Source organism: Ambystoma mexicanum, chromosome 3p (genome assembly GCF_040938575.1).
Source record: "Ambystoma mexicanum isolate Mex_15411 chromosome 3p, UKY_AmexF1_1, whole genome shotgun sequence".
In the NCBI taxonomy this organism is placed as follows: Eukaryota; Metazoa; Chordata; class Amphibia; order Caudata; family Ambystomatidae; genus Ambystoma; species Ambystoma mexicanum.
Genome location: NC_090925.1, coordinates 195158615 through 195181440, shown reverse-complemented (window position 1 = coordinate 195181440; position 22826 = coordinate 195158615). Strand labels below are relative to the sequence as shown.

General features: G+C 47.1%; 1 protein-coding gene across 1 annotated transcript in view; it reads left to right on the top strand.

Annotated features, from left to right (window-relative positions):
• LOC138580238 (solute carrier family 25 member 36-A-like) overlaps positions 1-22826 on the top strand; it is a 132989-nt gene that overhangs the window by 77169 nt on the left and 32994 nt on the right. Inside the window, exon 5 of the mRNA XM_069650616.1 lies at positions 18231-18297. Coding sequence (XP_069506717.1) covers positions 18231-18297 — 67 coding nt within the window. The remainder of the gene's footprint in view (positions 1-18230; positions 18298-22826) is intronic.

Genomic DNA, 22826 nt, shown 5'->3' with positions numbered 1-22826 from the left:
CACTGATGTCAAAGCGAGCGCTCTACTCACTGTGCCACTTGACCGGCTGAACTATTGTATCATAATCAAAGAAAATTGTGTTGCGCGTACGACCTATTCATAATACACAGTATATGCCGAAATGACCACTGCGGCACACGCTCATGACCCACTCGGGCTAAAGAGCAGGCGCTGCTGAGATCGAACTCAGGATCCCCCGTTTATTAGACAGGCGCTTTAACCAACTAAGCAACCGCGCCACATCCTCGTTCAAAACAAGAACACCTGTCCTTAACACAAAGCATCAAACTATGCACAGAAACGCATGGCACAGAGGCCTTGAACAACACGCTGGAATGGGTAATGTTTTCTTAAAAATTGGTGCCTGCATTGAACCATAAAGAAGAACGTGCGTGGCAAAGGCCCACTGAGCGAGCCCCGTGCCAAAAAGACAATTTAACCATACAATCGTAATTCACCCCAACACAAGCTGTGGCCCCGCACCTTCTTCCCGGCTGAGGCCTCACAAGCCGCGTGTACGAGGGGAAAGTGGTTGAAATATACCGATGCACGGTGCATGTCCCCTTGCCTAATTCAAAAATTGTTTTCCAAACAAAAGAAACAAAAGTGTGGCGCGTGTGGAGGCCCCTTATCGTACCTCATCAAGCATTTTCTACCACCCAACCGTGTGCCATGCAAAAACACAAAACCATAACTCCATTCAGTACATGTAATCATCTTCTAACCCAAATCCCAACGCGACATAGCACGTTAACATCAGCGTCGTACTACAGAAGAATCGAACTCAAGACCTCATGTTTTCGGGCCTAGCTCATTAAGCTCTACGCCACTACGTCTCACGAATAAATCTTTTCAAACTTTGCAGGCTTGAACCCCCACCTTTAAGTAGCCGCCCTACGGTGATACCAGTTCGAGCCACACCGACTGATGAAGCACTACAATGTGAACGGGAGCTAGCTTCCTTATCAAAACGTGCCCCCTCTCCTTATGAAATGCTGCAAAATATCAAACCACTCCCTACTGCGAAAGTGCCACAACCATTCCCCTCGTGGTACTGCACCAGCAAACCCCAGGAATGTATGCCGTGCATTAAAATAGAACATGCTCATTCAACGAAACAAGTCAGAGTTCACCAGCAGCTGTGGGACCTGGACGGCAAGCAGCTAACCCTGCAAATAATAATAATTTGGCATTTATACAGTGCTACGAACCCTTGGGTATCCGAGCGCTGCTTATTATTACCCACGGTGTTTGGTGCTCATTTATCGATCTCGGAAGGATGAAAGGCTGAGTTTGGCCCCGCCGGGATTCAAGCGAGCGCTCTACTCGCTGTGCCACTTGACCGGCTTGAGTTAAAAGCATTACTTGCTGGGCACTCTAGGCCCACAATCCTGAGGCTTAAACAAAAACTACATATCCCAGAATGCAAAGCGTGCCTGCATATTAACGTAAGTAACAGCCATCTGTGGCACAACGGCTACATTACAGTCATCAAAGAAGGCCCCACGTGGTACGGCCAGCAGCCGAGGCACCAAAATGGTTCTTCGCACCACACCCCCTCTCCCCCGACAACAGTCGGAGGCACGCAGTATACATTTTGAATGTGCGAGGGTGTGGAACATTTCGCGGGTGCGCACAGCTCTACAAATTGGCAATGAAAGATCAATTGGAGATGTGCAATAGTGTGCGGAACCTTGTGTAGTGCTTATTTAATACTAGGGCACTGAATCACTAAGGGCGCTTTGGTTAGTAGTTTACCGATACCAGAAACATCAGTAGCCTGTCTCCATGGCGCACAACTCGCACGATGCACAGTTAAATTAAACGTAACGAGCCTCGGCCCCTCTAATGTATCGGCACGGCGGCCGTACCACAACTCCGCCTTTGCTAACTGTGCTTTTAAATTAAACATACTGCACTCAGAATGTTGCCATGACTGGTTAGGCTCGAACCCGCAAGCTTGCAGGTCGCATTTGTAATTCAAACGGCGCACCCCTCGCCCGATGTACAGTTAAATTAAACACAATGAGCCTACTGCCCAATATACTGTGTCAGCACGGCGGCCGTACCGCTCTCTGCTCTATGCTGGCCCTGGGACCGTGCACTCCCCAAATTAGGTGCCCCCAAACGGTGAAAAACGCCAGTGGGCGTGAAACAAGCCGCGCGGCAGACGCACTACTGGGAGAAGCAGGGCCACATTTTGCCGTGAAACAAAATCAAGGCAAACCAAAATGGAAATGCTGCATGTCTAAAGGTGCCTCGGACGAGACCGTGACCGGCAGCGCATTAAAACACCCAACCTCATTCAACCAGGCTGAAAGCACGAACGCCTGCAAGAGCCCATATGTGCCAAACACTAAATAACCTGTAAACACTGTAACCTCAAAACATGGCTTAAAGCAGTGTTGCACGGCACCTGCAAAAAGTATATGTAAATAATGACAGAAATATGCTAATTTCATTGCCGAACATGGTAAACACATTACGGTGCGGTGGCCGAGCATGAAGGCCTTGTATGCACGCATATAAAATAAGCGATCTGAGAGACTCCGACCACATGCAGAATGCCCCGGAGGGCCGCCCGCTATTAAATTGCCTGCACTTTTCCAAAGCAAAAACATTTAAATTGAACTCCAACGGTACAGGGCCGTACCGGGTACATCCAGACCAGGTTACATTTAAATAAACCCCCGGCAGCACGGCGGCTGCTCCGGGAGCACAAAGCAAAGGCAACATTTTGAAATACCTCTCATACCCATGTGACACGCGACTGCACACAGAACACATAGTGAAGGCGAGTCGTCCTGGTAAACCCCCCGCGACGGTACACACATGACAAATCAACTTCTGGCAACAGTGCCCAGCCACCCCATTGAGCACAACAAAAACATTTTCAGCATGTAATTATGCACTGCCGGTGCGACGACCAGCGAGCGCGCAACCCCCCTTTCTCCCCATACTTACCATACTTACCCCTTCCAAGATTGGGCGCCATCATCACACGGCGGGAGCTGCTGGGCTAAAGACTGACTGCCCGCAGCTCCCGCCCTTAAATGCATCCCCAGTAAAACCCGACCGGAAGCCAGGTCCCTGGGGACGCCTCCTCCGCCTAGAAGGAGAAAGAGTAGAGGCTAGACCAATCCCCGGAAGGGGGTGGCCAGAGGGGACAGCCCGCTATGTAGGCTGTCCCTCTAGCGCCCCCTACGGGGGCCGGTCAGCCTCTGCCCCTTCTTTTGTTTAAAAGGAGGGGCTGGCCGCATCAAAGGTAATGATGCCAGTGTGCCCCAACTCTACCTCTTTTACCAGCCCCCCATCCGCCCTTAAACGAGGGGGGCTCTCGTTAGGGGACGTGTCCTTAGGCCACACCTCCCAACTAGACCTCAACCCAAACCCCCCATTTCCAATGCCACTAAAAGCACTGCCTGCCTCCACCTGAAGAGTTCTTAGGAATGCTGCTCGCAGCCCGAGGTGCCTGATCTCCACCACGACCACGTGCTGCCTATCCCTCCCCCTGGGACGTTGTTTCCAGTCTCACGTGACGCATTACGCCCCCTTCTCAGCTCTTATATTGACCCTCCTCAGGGCGTTGAAGCCCTTGGGCGGACTTTATAAGGGCAATCTCTCTTTTCCTGTTTGCCCTGTTGGCAACCGGACCACAGAACTTGCCTCTTCACGGTCCTTTTATACTTTCAGATGTAATATCATCCCGCCGTCACCATGCCATCAAACTCTTTATTACTTGCTGTCACCTACCTTTCTTTTGCTTCTCTCGCTATTTCTACCCCCAACCGGCTCTGATATTCTCTCTCACCTCACACTACCTCTCCTCCACACACCCCCTCACGTCTAATTTCGGATCTTGTCACCCCACCTATTTCTCCATCTTCACCGTCTCCATTTTCTACTGGCGTTTGGCATTCCCATTACATCTGCAATAAAGTTCACTCCCCACTAGATCTGTTTCGGCGACTGAATCTTCCATTTCTATGCCTTACTGAAAATTGGATTTCCTCCTCTAACGCCATCATCCCTGCCTCTCTTCTCTCCTTTGACTCATTCTTTCCTTACTTTGCGTCTTACGGGCCAGGGTGGTGGCGTAGGAATCTTATCCAGGGGTCAAGTCCTAAAAATTAAAGTGGGGGGACTCATCAACAAACGCAATGGGATACGATGTCATCAGAAATAAGCATACCAAGGTGAAATATGCACATTTCATTAAATTGGCTTTGCACAACCACCCAATTTGCGCAGGACGAATAGCATTTGCCTTTCATAAAATCAACACACACACAGAACGAAGAGAGGATATTTTCTTCTAATAATGTTTTTGAAAACGTTATAACATGTGCATGTTTTAAACTCCAAGAACTAATACAAATGTTTTCCCCGGGACTTGCAGTACCGAAATGCGAAATGTTACCTTCAGTTGTTTTTCATTTTTCATCAGGTTATATAGTGCAGTGGTGAAGTGTTCAGCCTACACGCCTGACAACTGCGGTTTGATCCCTGAGGTCGCCTTTAAATCATATATTGAAAGAGGACATTCAGTGTTTCTCATTTTAGCTGGGGGGATTGAGTCCACCCTCTGAATAAAGTAGGGGGACTCCGTCCCCCCGCGTGTACCCTCGACTTGAGCCCTGATCTTATCCCACTCTTCTTGGACTCTGCGCCCCTCTACCCTTTCTTCTTCCACCTTGCTCTCATTCGAAAATATCAGTTTTCCTCTTTCCTAAATCCTTTTCTCTCACCTTTCTTACTATTTATCACTACTGGTGCACTTTGAACTTTCATTTCTGACTTCGACGCCCTTCTTTCTTCTATTCTTGCTTGGGATTCTCCTCTTTCCATTCTCGGTGACTTTGACCTGCATCTTGATTCCACCCCCTCTAGCTCCGCCTTTCCTCGCCTTTTGGATTTCCATCATCTTTCCATCTGAAATGCCCCCCTCCACATGGCTCTGAATCCTCTTTGGATCTTATCTTTTCCTCTGTTCCCTGTGACACCATAGTCTCTGCACCTCCTATCTTATTTACTCTTTTGATTTTTTTCTCCTATCTTTTCTTTCCTCGTCTCACTGTCCCCTTCAGCCCCCGCATCGTGACGTTTGGTCTTTCAACATCTCTACCTTTTATATCCTTTCTTACTCGCCCTCTCCCCTCTGTTCAGTTCTTTTGCCTCCTCTCTGCTGATTCGGCACCTACTACAGTGCATTCTTCCCTTATCCCCCAGCTCGTCTCTTGCTACCCTGCTAGGTCTTTTATCCCTTCTTGCAAGCCCCCTCAATCATAATTTATTCCATCTCTCCTGTCTCTTCGTTCTTCCCTCCGTAAAGTGGAGCGCCTTTGGAAAAAGACTGAAGTCTATCTCTGGCCTTGACTCGCCCTCCTCTCTACCTCTTACCTCCAAAAAACAGTCTTTCTCTTTTCTCACTCTTGCCCTATCTCACCAGCCATGTTGCCTTTTCCAACTCCTTGCCGACATTCTCTCCCCGCACGCCCTGATCCATCCCTCTGCTCCAGGGCCGGCCTTAAGGGCAGCAGCGCCCTGGGCGAATTGGCGCCCCCCTTGTTAACCGGGGGTGGGGCGGAAGGGGGCGGGGCGGGGCCGGGAGGGGCCACTTTTTTAAATGATTTTTTTTATCTCCTCGCTTTGGCGAGGAGGTTAAATAGGGCGCGTCAGCACCCCATTGCCATTGAATGAGCCCAGTGCCGCGGGTTCATTCAATGGCAATAAGGCGCCTGCCACGCCTTCTGCGACCACGCCAGCTCGGGGGAGCCCTTGAAAGACTCCCCGGAGCTGGCGTGGTGTGGGGCTAATGCCTAATGGTGCCTTTTCTTGTGAAAAGTGCCCGCGGCAGAGGGGCGCATTTAAATGCACCCCCTGCTGTGGGCACCTTTTACAGTAAAAGGCCACCTGCTGCGCCTTCTCCCACAACGCCAGCTCGGGGGAGCCCTTGAAAGACTCCCCCGAGCTGGCGTGGGCAAAAGGCGCCCTGGGGGGCGTAGCATCCCGGGTGGTCGCCCGGCTCGCCCCCCCTAAGGCCGCTCTGCTCTCCTCTACCCTATCAGCCTCGGATTTTGCAAACTATTTCACATCTGAAGTTGCTAGCCTTCATTCGTCTTTTGCTACCCGCTTTTTAACTCTCCACGCCTTGTCTGCTCTATCGAGCTCTTCTCCTTCTCTTTCTATCTTTTCCCCTCTTACTGATCTTTATACCGCACATGTTCTTTCTCTTGCCCATCCTACTACCTCTGCGACTGATTCTATTCCTTCCAACTACCCTCAAATCCTCCCTCATCTCACCCCTCTTTTTAAGCTTCCTCTTCCTCTGTTTTCCCTTCTGTATTTAAACATGCTAGTATTCTTCTCTAGACCCCCCTCTCTCTCATCTAATCTTTGTCCTATTTCTCTTCTACACTTTCTATCTAAACTCTTGGAATGTGTAGTTTATGCCCAAGTATCTTCCTTCCTACTTCTTCACTCTCTTCTCCCACCACTTCAGTCTGGCTTCCGACTTGCATATTTTACTGAGACCGCTCTCCTACACGTTTCAAATCGCTTCTCTCTGCATGACATGCTACAATTTCTTCTATACTCTTCCTTCTTGACCTTTCAGCCGCCTTTCACACTGTTGACCATCCCACCTTTTTTGCTACTCTTTCCTGCCTGCGTATTTCTGGTTCAGTTCTCACCTGGTTTAAATTCTATCTCTCCGGCTGTTCGTCCTCTCGTCCCCTTCTTTATGGTGTCCCCCATGGGTCCGTTCTTGGCCCTCTCTTGTTTTCTCTCTACACTATTCCTCATTCCTCACTTATTCCTTCCTTCGACCTATCCTTTCACTTCTACGCCAAGTACACTGAAATCTTCTTTTCCTTTTCTGATTTCTCTGTAGCCCTTCACTCCTGTGTTTCTTCCTGTCTCTTAGCCATCCAATCTTAGATGTCAATCCGTTTTCTTTATCTTACCTTGCTAAAAACGGAGGTTCCTTTCTTACCCCCTTCTTTTCCCCATCCTTTCCCGCCCCTTCCTTTCTCTCCTCCCTCCCAGCTTTTTTTCTCTCCTTTGGCGTGTAATCTCTTTCGTTTTCTTTAACTCTTCTCTTTCCATCTCCTCACACATATCACTCACTGCGCGCAACTGTCGCTTTCGCCTTTTCAATCTTGGGCTAACTGTTTCTATCCTTTCTCCCTTCTAAACTTCTTATCTCTGCTCTAATGTTCTCTAGGACTGACTTCTGTTCTGCCCTCCTAATTGGTATGCCTGCATCTCATCTCACCCCTTACAATTTTGCTGTTCACCTTGTTTTTTCTCTTCCCCCTCTTGCGTCAATCTCCTCCTCTTTGCTGTCAGCCTCTATTCTGCCATTTGAATTATGGCTTCTCTCGCACTTTCTGTCCATAGCATTCAAATGTCTTCATGGTCTTGCCCCCTCCTATCTTTCTTCTCTGGGCTCTTTCTATTCCCCCACTCGGTCCCTTCGTCACCAGTCTACATTGCACCCTGTTGTACCTAAATCTTTCCTTTTCTCCTTCCTTCCTTCCTTCCTTCCTTCCTTCCTTCCTTCCTTCCTTCCTTCCTTCCTTCCTTCCTTCCTTCCTTCCTTCCTTCCTTCCTTCCTTCCTTCCTTCCTTCCTTCCTTCCTTCCTTCCTTCCTTCCTTCCTTCCTTCCTTCCTTCCTTCCTTCCTTCCTTCCTTCCTTCCTTCCTTCCTTCCTTCCTTCCTTCCTTCCTTCCTTCCTTCCTTCCTTCCTTCCTTCCTTCCTTCCTTCCTTCCTTCCTTCCTTCCTTCCTTCCTTCCTTCCTTCCCTCCCTCCCTCCCCTTGGTACTGGAATTCCCCACCTGTTAGTCATTCGCTCCTCTGCAATTTATCACATGTTCTGGACCAGGTTTAAGGCCCACTTTCTGTCTGTCCTTTCTGGCTTTTAAATACTGTTCCATATTGTAATCCACTATCGCATTACTGTCTGTAACATCTTTTTTGTCATTTTATGTTAAAGCGCTTTAGCGAAAGCGCTATAAAAAGCTCAATTAATATAAATACAAATACTAAATGTAATATATTTCTTTCCAATTATTTTTTTCGTGGCTAACGCTATTGCCAGCAGTTCTGCCGTATATTTGGTCACGTCATCTGTATTCTTGCCGTGTTATTACACATCTAATGTAATACAAAGTGGCCTTATATAGCGCCCTTCTGCCAATGATGTTGGCGTCACAGCGCATGCATGGACGTATAGTGTGATACAGAATTCCCACTCTCTCTCATTTGGGATTTTGAGCCATCCATGTAAAGCTGTGTCCCCATTGTTGGCATAGTCTGATCCTTTTATTTTTTCCCTTTGTATCCCCTTGTTTTGAGATTCTGACTGTCACTTGCACACACAGTCAGCCCTTCAATTCAAGTTGTTCAATATATTTGTATATGATATCCAAATGTATCCAATGTGCTTGTCCTTTTATCCATATTATGTGCATAATATATAAGTACCAAATAAATATAAAATCCTATGGTAAACTGTTGTGTAGCAAATCAATTGACATAACCCTTGTTAATACTTGCAATACTGCTATAGGTGTAGATTTCATCATGTGTTAACACATTCTTAAAGCCTCGCTCTTAATGGTTTCACCTGTTCGTCTTTGTCTTCACAAGTCCAACTGGTATCCCCTACTGCGACTCATTCTGCTTGTGGCCGTTCCTTTATCCGGCGCCTTGCCACGACACGTATCTGCTCCACAATCCCTCATTAACATGAGTCATTTTTCGCTTTTATTCTTCACATTTTCTATTTGTGGATTCCAGTGTATTTACTCGTCAAATATGATTCCCAAATACAAAAGGAGTGGACTACCTTCATGAGATATTTCCCTTGTTTCAGCTCCAGTTCCTTCTTTGTTTACTCGTCTGCAGTAGAGCTTCCGTTTTATTTACTGATCTCTTGGGACTCAATTTTGTTTTACAATTTTCCATATTTTTTTATAGAAGGTTGTAGAGCTTCCTGTGTTGTTCGGTGTTTCCTGCACCATTTATTTAGTGACAGGGTCATGGGTTTGATCCTGTGAAGGGGGCCCTAGATGTGACATTGGGGAGTTGAGGGGGACCGCTGTCACCAGCTCCTAGGTGTGCATGGAGCCGTGAATGAATATTGGTTCCCCTTTCCCTGGCACGATGCCTATCAGCCTCTGGCCTGGTTAGGTCTCTTTTTCTTCCCTTACATGTGGTTCCCTAGAGACTTCAAGTACCAGCATGCACCATTCATCCTCAGCCCCCTGGGATGGATATTGGTTCCTGAGAGGCAGCACCATCCAGAAAACTCCAAATACCAGAATGTGCCTGTGCCCAACAGACAAGCCTGGCTTGCAACCGGATGACTACTCAGGTGGTTGACCAGGAGCCAAATGGGAGACAAAACAACCATCCAACAAACCCCAGAATGGCTACAGTGGAGCAGTGGGAGAGTGGCAGCGGAACTCAAACTGCCTTGGGAATGCATAGAAATAGGGGAGACCCAGGAACACTCTCCACACCCTGTTTGAATAGCAACTCACCGAGGACAGGAGAGAACTAGAGAGCAAACGACCACAGTCACTGCATGGCGGGCTGGCGAAAAAGGGAGACTAGAAAGATGGCTGGACTACAAGCTCTTCTGAAGACTTGCTAGGGAAATCCCGGCCCAGAAGCTGAGAAGATAGCAGGCGTTGCGATTCGAGAAGCTTCAGATTTCTACAGGGAAGCAGCTGCCTCTGCAGCCAATGGGAGCAGAGAGAAGTTTCCATGCAGTAAGGCGAAGGATGGAAAAGTCCAGCAGGGTGAGTCTGAAGTGGGTGGTATTTGGGTGAGGTTGGAGGAGCTGGACAAAGACCAAGGGGCCACACATTAGGCATTAGCAGGTGGGGGAGAACTGGAGGAGCGTTGTGGAGTGTTGGAGAGAATGAACGTAAGGTGTAGGGACTGAGAGTGTGCTACACGTGAGTGAGTAAGGTAATTTTACAGGGAGAGCAGGAGGAGGCTTGAGAGTAGGAGCAAAAGAGGTGGGAGTAGAAGGGACATGAGAGGCAGGAAGGGTTTTGGAGAGTAGACATGGGTAATGTGGGGAGGAGCGAGATCAGGAGAGAGCTGGAGAGTAGAGCAAGTAGAAGAGGGAGCGTGTGAGATGCATCCACCCAAGAAGCAATGGTCGATAAGGTACAGAACATTAGGAACAACATTAAAGAAAAACCTAATGGGGCCACAAATATACATTATGTCCCCCATCGCCCTGCCTGAGAGTATGGCGGATTGCTTTGTATTTAAAACCATCACAGAAACTGAGCTTGCAGACATACTTGCACAGCTCAAACCAACCACCTGTAAAGGTGACGTCTGTTTGACTGTATCGATTAAAGACTGTGCTCCATCCGTGCTTCCTCTTATTACAAAATGTATCAACCGCTCCTTTTTATTTTTTTAAATTTATATACATAAGGAAACAGTTACAAAATAAGCATATAAAATACAACAGGAATTTACACATTTAATCATATATCACGTAAAGACAATAGCCCTCCCCCACAGCAAAAATAAATAAATAAATAAAAAATATAACAAATCGTTAACCTTTCCCCAAATTCTATCATACACAGTCAACTTATTCTTCAATTTATAGTTCATCTTTTCCATTTTTGAAAGTTTGTGCATCTCCTCTAGCCATTCGTCAAACAATGGAGAAATACTTGTCTTCCACCCCCGGAGAATCAAACGTTTGCCCACAATCGAACCCCTGAAGATCATTTTTTTCTGAGCAGAGCTGAGTTCATGTAATTCAGAGTCATCTCCTAATATCATTGTTTTGAAGTCCAAGTTCATATTCAGAACCAAAATCTTCACACAAGCTTCGCACACATCAGTCCAAAAATCATGAACACGTGTACAACTCCATAGCATGTTTTCCAAGGTACCTTTTTCCTGTATGCAGCCCCAGCAATTATCATTGTCTGAAAGGCCTCTTTTTAAAAAAACTTTCTGGGTGCCTATAAACTCTAATGGATGACCTAGGTATCACCTACATGAACTACGCTGAGGATACCCAATGCTTGATTCCCATTTCACGGGACTACAAAACTAATACAGAAACCATCCATGAGGTCTAGTCTCACATTCAGCAGTGGGTGGTTCAGAACGGCATGGTCCTGAACTTTTCGAAAACATAGCTCATGCTTGCTGGCATTGCCACTAGGATCAAAAGGCTAAGCTCAGAATATAAAAACTTTACATTAGCTGAATGCCCCATCCCCACTTGACAGCTCTGGGCGTTTACCTAGATTCGGAGCCGAGTATGAAGGCCCAAGTAAGTAACATTGTATCCACTTCAGCTAATATGGCCGATTTGACCTTTCCTATCTACGAACGATTGTTCTACATTAGCAAGATCAATTATTGGGGCCAAACTGGATTGCAGTGAAAGCTTACCTTTTGGGAATCAGTAAGGGGGAGTTGGTTAAAATACGGGTAATTCAGAATGGTGCTGTACGTGTTGTTGAAAGGATAGGCAGGAGAGAACATATCTACCATGCTAGACGAGCACTCCACTGGCTACCAGTGGAAGCCAGGATATCATTTAGACTTCTTACCACTATGTACAAATGTTTATCTGGCAACGCTCCAAGTTACTTGTCCGAGAGGATCTCTCGACTACCAGTTTGGAGAACATGGAGTTCCAACTCCACTAACTCGTTCTTTGAGCCTACAGCAAAATTGCCTCTTGTGAGCAACTGTGCATTTGACGTTGTAGCCCCTAGGTTGTGGACCAACCTGCCACCTGACTTGAGGAGCAGTTCTACCCTGGCTTCCTACAAACAAACCTTAAACACTTAGCTGTCTGACTGAATGACTGCTGGCAACCTAACACATACTACATTGTAGATGCATTGCTGAGATTTTCATCTATTTGTATTGATGTGTAGATATGTGTACTTGTTTTCTTTGTGAGTGCCCTGATGCCCCTGAGCTTGTTTTGGTGTGATATAAATAAATAAATATGAACGAGCAGGCAAGGAAGCCCCATTGACCAAAAGTGTGCCACAAACGCTCCTAAGCTGCCCCCAGTACCACATGTTTGCATTTGGAATGTGAACCTCCCATTGTCCCACATTGTGCTCCCGTAGCAGCATTCCCTCTTATTGGGAGGGGGCCGGCATGGGAGGGGGGAAGGAGGGTTTATTTTTTATCACGGAGAAGCCAATTGACTTAGGGGTTTTCCAGCTATGTCTCATTTAAGAAAAACTCTAGAGCATGCCATCCTGCTCAACCGTCTCCTTGATAACCTGGGTATCTCCGATCAGGCCCTGGCTTGGCTCACCTCTTTCGTCTCCGATCGACCCTCCCAGGTCCAACTTGGGTCCTTGCTCTCCTCTATCTCCATCTCTACCTGTGGTGTTCCCCAGGGGTCTCTTCTCTCCCTGGCTGTTCAACCAATACCTAGTACTTCTTGCCCACCGCATTGCCACTCTCTGCCCCAACTTTCAGCACTATGTGGATGACACTCAGCTCATTTTCATGCTTCCTACCGCCACCTCTAGACCATGCTTGTGCATGGGCGTTGGGTAGATGTTGAAATGCTTTTTGGCAAAATCTCTGGAACAAATAGAATGTCAGCAGCTCCACTTTAAATGTGTTCAACGATCTCCTGGGTTTAAATCCCTCTGTCACTAAGCCTGGTGACTGGCTGTGGGTGGGCTTTGTGGAGTGGTGGACGTAGCCTGCCATAATCAAAAGAATAACAGTGGTCAATAGCCCACTAGTCAAGATTTGAACCCATGCGCTCGAATCTTTCAGACAGTACATATATATTATATTTTCAAATTAGGAATTACTTTCAATTTTGAAATGGTGCTATTCTAAAGAAGAGAATGCGATTGACGCAAGTCTTTAGGAAAAAATATTTCTCTCGTATGAACTGGTCCAATTCTAGTTTGTACTAAACAGCTCAGTTAAAGATATACATTTGTACAGAAAACTGATGTCGACTATTTGAAAGACTTCAGCATATCACAAACTGCACTTTCACACCTTCCTTTAATAGGAGTACATTGGTGATTAGAGTAGAAATGGCCGCCTGCCAAAGATGCAGTGACTCGGATGCCAACTAAGCGCACCTGCTTGCGGAATGCTGCGCGATAGCAAATGTCTGCCAAATATTCTCAATGACCTTGACGGTTGTACCCAAATCCGTATTCATTACTTGCGTAACTTCAACGGAGATAGGAACTATCAATTAAATAACCATCAATTAGATTCAGTATAATTTACATAGCAAGAAAGATTGTTAGGACTGAGGCTTTCAAGCCACCCTCGTGATTTAGAAAGTGGCAGAAATGTACGAAATGAAAATATAAAGATCTAGAATAATCAATCCGTGCAGCACGTTATGGCCAGAGATGAAGGGGATATGCATACTAATAAATAAATAATGTATTTCTTATATAGCGCTACACACCCATAGGTCTCAGAGCGGTCAAATAACAGAAGGCATTATTATCCCACAGAGTGGTACTCATTTTATTGACCTACCACAGCAGGCTGCACACAAACATCAGGGGCGAGTGCTTAGCTTGCTGTGCTATCTGACCGGATACATGCCAAGCCTCCTGTTTTAGGAGGGAGACACGCGATTTGTCTTTAAAAAAGGTTGCTATATTTTTCTTTCTCCCGCCCAAAATAATTATAAACCCAATGCAACTCAATGGGAACATTCAGTTCTCCTGCTTTCTGTGCCAACTTCTCCCTCCCCGCTGCTGAACGACGTTGGCATGTCTGGATACACCAGGCATTTTGAACGAAGGAGTCTTGAGCAGCCAACCAAGTTCTGCAGTTAGTTTAAGCTGGGTAGCAGCTCGCATGAAGAGTTTTGTAGAGGCAGCTGCAGGGGCATATATGCACGTATAACATATCAAAACGGGTTAATTAATTCACATTTTAGGCAGTAAAGCCTTTGCAGGCAGGCTATCCCGTATGATAACAGGCCACACGAAGCGTTATGGGAAGGGCAATATGGCTATTGTATCTGGGGAGATACTAGGATAAAGAAAGGGGGACATGGGGTTATTATGCATGCACACATTTTTATACCTTTACAAAAATACAAAACAAAATGGCCGAACGTCGCAAATAGGTAAATGTTAAATGTTAAAGGTATTTGTACTGTGCACCGTCCCCAACGGAATTGGCCCCCAGGCGCTCTGGCGGATCAGTAAACGATAAGGTGGGATGGGTTAGTAAGGTGAAGAGGGAGTAGGATAGTGAGAGGAGTGGTGTTCTGTTTGAAGCTTTAACTCGGTATACACCGGGTGCTGAACTTTGGTGCGGGTATTGGATCGGTGTCAGTCTGCGTATGCTGTTGGTCTGGCTTATGTGTTGTTGCAGTGTTGTGAAGTGCGTGTGGCTTGTTGTGTGAGAGCTGGTTGTGTGAGTTTTTTGAGTGAGATAAGTCTGCAGAGTTTGAGCTTATATTGGTTAGTGGGTTACCTGACTTTTAGCATGCTAACATTCACAGTTTTGTCTAAGTGTGGCCCTTGTTGACCTTCACAATCCTATCTAGATGCGGAGCAGGCTAGTGTTTAGAAATCTGTCTAGGTGCAGGTATGCTAACATTCAAAGTCCTATCTAGATGCGACGGAGGCCAATAGTCACAATTCCATCCAAGTGTGGGCATGCTAACATTCAGGTTTCACCTAGGTGCGGGCATGCTAACATTCAAAGTCCTATGTAGATGTGACGCCGGCTAATATTCACAATTCTAAGTGTGGCATATGCTAGTCTTCAGGTTTCACCTAAGTGCGGGCATGCTAACATTCAAAGTCCCATCTAGATGTGACACAGACTAATATTCACAATTCCATCTAAGTGTGGGCATGATAATATTCACAATTCCATCTAAGTGTGGGCATGTTTACATTCAGAGTCCTATCTAGATGTGACACAGGCTAATATTCACAAATTCTATCTAAGTGTGGGCATGCTAACATTAAAGTTTCGTCTAAGTGCAGTGTTTGTTGACCTTGACAAGTATGTTAGTATGTAATGCAAGGCAATTTCTACAATCCGGTCATGAATAGGTTCAGTCTGGTGGTTATAAATCTTTCAGAGTATGTCTGGTGTGAGTCTATGGCAGTCTATGTTATTGGAAGGTAAGATAGAGTGGCAGGGGTTTTCTGGAGTAGAGTAATTGCTGTACTCCCCACCCATGCCACACTCACAGTTTTTTCTGGTGTCTGTTGACCGCTGGCTTCACCCGCGGACACCTGCAGACACATCCCGGAGCCGCCAATGTCGGAGTCGCCCTTGGCCTTGGGGCCCTTTGCCGCAGGGGCTGCCGGGCAGGGGGCTGGCCTGGGAGGATTCCAGATATGGGGAGGAGGGTCCAATCGGGTGCGCGGGAGGGTCGGGAGGTGGGCTTTGGAGGGGGAAACATGGGGACTGGCAGGCTGGAAACGCAGAGTGCGCTTGATGTCTTTTTAAAAAAAAAAAGATATAGGCTCAAAGGAGCTTTCTAAAGCCCTGGCCTTCCTAACTCACCCTGGTGACGTGGATGGCATTCACAGATGGTGCCGGCGAGGACGTTGCGCACATAGTAGTTCGAGGGGGTGGTTTTCTTTTGTTGGTCCAATCGGGTGCGCGGGAGTGTCGGGAGGCTGCTTGGGAGGGGGAAACATGGGGACTGGCAGGCTGGAAGCGCCGAGTGTGCTTGAGTCTTTTTTAAAAAAAAAGATATAGGCCCAAAGGAGCTTTCTAAAGCCCTGGCCTTCCTAACTCACCCTGGCGGCGTGGATGGCGTTCCCAGATGGACAGGAGTCCTTTTTCTATTTCGGACACCATGGACTGCATGGAAGAAAGATGTGATAGTGCGTGGGAGTGGGAGGAGGTGACGAGGGAGGTTGGGTGCACAGGGAATGGGTGGAGTGGAAACAGAGGGTGAGGCAAGGTGGGGAAATGCTGCAGGACAACAGACATGGTGGCTTGGAATTGTGGAGTGGGAAGAAGGTATAGTACGCAGGCTTATCCCAGCAATGAAACTCTGTGTGCTGGGCCACCTGACTGCTCACCACCACTTCCCCGGGTGCTAATTACTACTCTTGGGAGTGGTGGCGGGTGCACAGTTTGGAATCAAGTTGGCGCCCAGAGGATGAAGGAGAATGAAGCATGAGAGTGCCATGCTATCGTCTTAAATCTCTGGGATAAGCTGATGAGAACCTAAGGACAGATGGAAGAGGGCCATTTTTTTCCAGACAGAGTAAGGGTGCCAAGAAGATAAATTGACTGTTGCTTAAATCTGCAACTTTTTTTGTGTGCCCCTCTCAAAATTATTTATTCCTCCATGGAGCATTTGGAAGACCTGCATCTTCCCGATTGGTACCTCTTTTGCACCCCAAACATCTTTGTAGTAATTCTCCGAAAGCATGCAGCTACCTGCTGCCCAGAGTTTTTCAGGAGTACCCAGGAAACATTAAACGGCCCAATGACAAAATCTCGATTTAATAAATATATGTGTTGCTGCAATCTCGAACACCTTATATAGAGGATCAACATCTTGTTTTTCAAACTCTTGTATTTATATTTTAATGAGTCACTAGTTTTGTTCCAAACATTTTAATTAGTTCACTTTTCTAGTGTGAGGGTCCAACCCCATCCTGGAGCATAAAACCCACTCAGCCTTTATAGTGGTTCGCCACTCACACAGGCACTGGCCACAAGGGTGTGTCATGCAGTTGAATAAAGTCTGGGGCATTATGGGTCAGTATTTGGAGAATGATGGACATTCGGGGTCATCTTCGACTCCACACTCTCCTTCCCTCCTCACATCTCTGACGTCTCTAAGAAGTCACACTACCAGCTGCACCTCCTCAGAGGTATTCTTCCTTTCCTCTCCTTCCCCCAGAAGCTCACTGTCTTCAGAGCCCTGGTTCTCTCTAGGCTGGACTATTGCAACAGCCTCTTTCTAAATCTGCCTACCTCTACTCTCCGCCCTCTGCAACTTATCCAGAACAGGACTGCGAGACTTGTCCTTGGCCTCAAGCCCAGGGATCGTATCTCTCCAGGACTGAAATCTCTGCACTGGCTCGCAGTAGCTGCGAGGATTAAGTTCAAAACCCTCTGCATTGTCCACAAGGCCTTCAGGGGCATGGGGCCGTGTTACCTTCAACTTTCTCTTCCTAAATATCTTCCTTCTCGAGCTCTTCGCTCATCCACCTCCAACTCCCTTAGGGTCAGTCACTTCCAAGCAACGAGTTGGTGGTCGATCTCTCTCTTTGGCAGGGGCCTCCCTATGGAACAGCCTTCCTGCCTCCCTGAAACTCGAGGAGAACCATCTCCGGTTCCAGAAGCACCTCAAACCTTCCTCTTTGCTTCTGCTTTCTCCCCCCCTCTCCCTGCTGAATTTCTGGCTGAAACTGCACTGGATACCTGGCCACCCTTCCGATCTCGGGCCCAGGCCCTGCCAGTTGCACACCTGCACTGCCTCCTGGCAACCCCTGCACCTGGGGACTGTTTTCTGTATCCCTACAGTCCCCTACCAGCACCTATGTCTGCACTTAACTTGCACTTGCCACCAGCTGGCTGCTTTTTATTTATCATATTTATTCTACTATGCCATGTACTGCACTTCCCCTGTCCCTTTCCCCCATGCACTTTTCCCTATTCCCCTTCTCTTGCACTTGCGCGATCTGAATGACACCTGGCCTAGTAAGATCGTTGTCTGTCTTCCCTTTGTTCTCCCTCCCTTGCCTCATCGCGCCTTGAAACACTTGTGTATAGGCGCGTTAAAAATGCCATATCATATCATATATCATATCATATCATGGTCCTCAGTGAAATTTGACGATGAGCAGCCATCTTGAGTACTGGCACTGGATTGCATTGTTGTTGCTTTGGGGTATTGGAGAAGGAGGAGGGCAGTGGTGGTGGGAGAGCGGGGTAGGGGGTTAGAATATTTCTACTCTTTGCAACAAGTTGGGCATTTTTACAAGAATGTAACATGTTGAGGTTCCTTCGAGGTGGACCACATGTTTTTATATGAGCTGTATTTAGGATTATTGATGTATGTCCTTTTCTTAAATATTAATAAAGAATACACAGAGGAATATAGACAGGCATTCCGTTTCCTCCCACTGTACCCTTTCTTCGACCTGTCAGTAACTCCTATCAAGGCAACCCCGTGGGCTCCCAATTTTCTAACCTTTCACTTTTCACTCACCAGGATTCGTGTCCATCACAATGACCAACCCCATCTGGTTGGTGAAGACCAGGCTGCAGCTGGATGAAAGGTAAGGCAGTCGCCGCGTGGCTGATTCTCAGCGTGCCGCAGCGTGGCAGAGCGGGCGGGGCGCGGGGTAAAGGGGAGGAGATTTCAATTAATTTGCCTTTCAGTTACACAATTCGGAGCCACTGTGCTGGGACTGTTAGGAAGATAGTGTGCATGGGGGCTCACCTTCAGGAAATGTCCCATGGATCAGAAGTTGCACAGCTTCCTATTTAAATGTAAAAATTCACAACTAGGTTTTTCCCCCAAAATAAGTTAAATTCTCTTTATCAAAGTACAGTAGGCACACATAGAAACCCCACTGAAAAACCATAGGCGGTGGAAGAAGCTATAATGGATAAAGATTGGATTGGCACAGCAGTGACATTTGAGACTGGAATTAAATATGGTCACCTTGAACACTCCGTCCCCGCAACATCTCCTCGGATCAAAGAGATCCTTCTTGGAGCGCGGACCGACTTACAGCCTCTTCTTCTCGATGTGTCTGTATTCAAACATGGCCTGAGCTGAGCCAACTCTTGTGAACTGTTTGTGCTTCGTGCATTGTGGGGTGTTACAATTCCCTCTATGTCCTTTGCTTGAAACACTGGGATTATGTAAACTGTCTTTTCACTAAAGCGGGGTGAGGGGGGGCAGCGGGGTGATTTCTGAATCCTCCTGTTCAGCATGTCCTTTTTCCGTCACATTACCCATCTTTGTCCCTTAGTTCTCTCCTCAAATTCCTCCTTCCACAATTCTCTGTCACCCCCTCCCAGTTGACTCTCACTCTCTTCCTATCTCTCTCACACCCTACAGACTCTCTCCCTCCTGACTATCTGTCTATCCCTTCTTCCACATTCTCCACCTCCTCTTACCCTGCAATTGCCCTTCACCTCACTCCCCAAATCACTCCCTGGCTATGTTGCTTACTACCCATCCTCCTCGCCTCCCATCCAGTAATGCCCCCCAACCCTGTCGCACTACTCTTAGGGTCAGGCTCTGGAATTTCCAGTCCATCTGTAAGAAAACCTCCTTCATCACACGGATTCTCCCACTCTCCCCCTCACCCTGGCAGCCCGCGCATCACTGAGACTTGGATCACTGCCCATATCCATGCTAGCCCTGCCTCCTTTCACACCATTCTGCTCCCTTTCTGCATTCCTCCCAAAAGAAGCGGGGGAGTTGGCCTTATGACCAGCAAGGCCCATCGCGTGGCCGGCCCCTACAATCCTCTGACACCCTGATTCCTCCCCGCTCAGTATATCAGCTCACAGTCATCTTCAACTCCTTCTTCTAAACAACTTCCTTGACTCATTTGTTACAGAAGCTCCTATACCTCTCTTGGGAGAATTCACCCTCTCTGAATCTCCCTCGTACACCAACACAACTGCAACTCCCTCCTCTCTGACCGCTCACTTCACATTATAATCTACCCACTTATATACATGGTAACGCTTGACCTTGTCTGCCTCTCTTCCTAACTTCGTATCATCCCCTCGGACCAATGTGTCCTCCATTTCAACGTTGCTGTGAGTGCTGAAATCACCCCCTCCCAACCCGCCATCACCAACCGTACATTTCAAAACGGAATCCCTTACCTACCTGCATTTCTGGTCCTCCCTCCATCTCTTGATCCGATCCAGGCCTCCTCTATTTCAGACTTCAACTGAGTTATTCACTTCCCCTTTGACCACCACTGTCCCTCCAGAACCTCGGCACACCCCCCCACCCTGGGATCATCCCTTAGATTTGCCTCCTTAAAAGAGAAAAGCAATGTCACTTCTGTCCTTGTTGTAAAGACCGGAATCCCTCTTCACTTTGCTAATAAGAGTTCCCTCCTCCCATTCACCAGGGCTCATGACTCTGTAAAAGCTGTCAATTTCACAATAAATACCACATGATCTGAACCTTGCAAGCTCTCTTCCACTTTACAGCTCTTGCTAGCTCCTCCTTACCCTTGGCTGCTCTTTTCCTTTGTCTCTGCTAATGTCTTAGCCCACTATTACTCTTCTAAAATGTAAAATTTGCGACCCTCTCACTACCTTACTCCATCTGCCTCCTACTGCTTCTTTCTGCTCCACTTGTCTCTACCGCCACCTCCTTACGCTCATTTTCTTTTACGCCTCCCTATTTTGCACCCTTCCTGTGCAGAGGAGTAACTGTGCTGAAAATGTTGGGGCCATGACAGCTAAATGACACCCATGATCCTGTGCCCCCTCCGACCCGTTGACTCCCCAAAGAGTGAAGGAGCTTGTACCATTAGCCTGCTCCGACTTCTTTGCCCTCTTCAACCGTACTCTTTTCCCATGGGATGTTCCGAGCTTCATTCAAGGTAGCAACTGTCCTATCTATACCGAACAATCCCTCAGCTGACCCCAAAACCCTGCCAACTCCCAGCCTGTATCTTTCAACCCCCACTGATCTAAAGTTCTATAATGACTTGTCATTAACAGTAACACCACCGATCTAGAGATCGACATCCTCCGTTACACTATTCAATCAGGATTTTGCAGCTGTCACTTTGCGTAATTACATAATCGGCCCTAACCCATGTCTGACATTTTCTGACCTCTTCTCACCACTGCAATCTATCCTCTGATCTAATCCTTATAAGCTTCCATGCTGCCTTCGATACAATAGACCCCTCCTCTCTCCTTTGTATACTTGGTCGCAGCGATCAGTGGCTGGATTTTACTTCCAAAAGTGAACTGATGAACCTTCCTGCATCCAGTGTCCTTCCTCTATTTCTTTCAACCATCACTTTTCCATCAGACTCACTCCCCTCTTCCCTAAAGCATGCAACTCTGGGGTCCTCCTTGATAGAGACCTCAACAGTTATCACTTTATTACTTATACCTCATTGAGGATTAACCTGTTCAATGTCAGAAAAACCTGATCCCTCATCAATTACAATGCTACCAAAACCCTCACAATTTTCAATGTATTCTGCCACCTCTACTACTGTTCAAACCTTCTTCTTGGTCACCACTCTGCTCCTTTTCTCCATTGACAACGTTCTGAACTTTGGCACTCTTACCCTTTACAATGTTCCCCTCTCATACCCCATCTCTATCCGCTGCCTCTCTGCTGGTTGGCTTCTGATGAAGAATCAGTGCCTCCTGAAATTCTTACATCCTGGATTAAAATCCCTGCATGATCTTTCACCCTAGCACCCTATCTCCCACTACTCTCCTCTTCATATTTTATGCTTGAGCACACTCCCTAATCTGTCCCGGGTCCACCCTTTGCCTCCTCTGGCTTCAACCCCTTTTCCCTTCTCCACTGGATTGTCTATTCTTGCCACATGAAAAAGGCTACTGTGATCCACTCATTCAACTCTCCACACAAGTCCCATTTTTCTTAATCAAGAAGGTGCACCCTCATCTTACTCCCGTATTTCTCTCGTTCCCTGGTTATCCCACAGCTAACACCATTGTGCATTCTCTGTGCAAATAACCAATTCCTTCTGAGGAATGTCAGCTATCTGTATTATCCCATGTTTCCGTACCACCTGGTTTCTGTACCATATATTGCCTGTATAATGCCGGGTGTCTGTACCACCTATTTCCTATAACTCGCAGGTCACTTGGTCACTTACACCTCCCCTACTGCGAGCCACCTGTATAGGGGTGCCCTGTTGACTGACAATTTCCTAAGTGTTTCTGGGTGAAGCACCCTGTACGTGCAAATACACTTATTTCAAACAAAAGAAGAACAATTTCTTATGGCCATAAGTTGCCACTGTTCAGCAATAAGGTTTCACAAGAGGATTGTGAACTTCAATCTCTATTGTAAGCACTACCAGCACACCTTGCTCAACAGTGCTTCATTTGGTAGTTCAGCACTTCCTATTAGCACCATGTTATATTCCAGCCAACCTCCTTTTCCCAACATATATAAACACCCCTTCCATTCTAACCATGACCAAAAGGAGCAGACCTTCACCCAAAGAACTAACTTTTCAAAAGATCAGGAGATTCCTACAGTTCTACTGTATTCATATTTAGGGAAGAAGGTGTTTTACTAGAATCACTTGCAACAGAAGTAGCAGTACATGGGGCCATCATGAACAGGGAACCTACCTAAAAGGAAATGAAGATGCGTGACGGCCTAGTGCAGGTTGTGGAATACAAGATACATAACCCAGGGAGATGGCAAAATGCATGACCAGTGTAGTCTGAGGTGACTGTATATGTACAAGATCCTAAATGAAGTAGGGAGTAGGGACCGGTCATTGTAGGCTCAGGAGGTGGAGCGCCGGCCCAGATTTAAACACGTGGATTCTTTTGGCGTGGGGGCGGATAGTGAGGAGCAATGAGGTAAAGGATGTGCATGGTGATTGGCTAACACAAATATCAAGGGGGGCAGTAGAGCGGAGGTAGCATGAGGAGAGAGTTTGAGGGGTAGTGGCGGTGTGGAAGGGACCGGGAAGTTAGCTCATAGACTGAGTCTATAACGAGCATTAGAGGCCTGAAAAGAGACCAGTTTCTCATAGAGAGACAGTCAGTATGGAGGACGTGATGGGAAGTGGGAGAAGAGATGGGGAGATTAAGT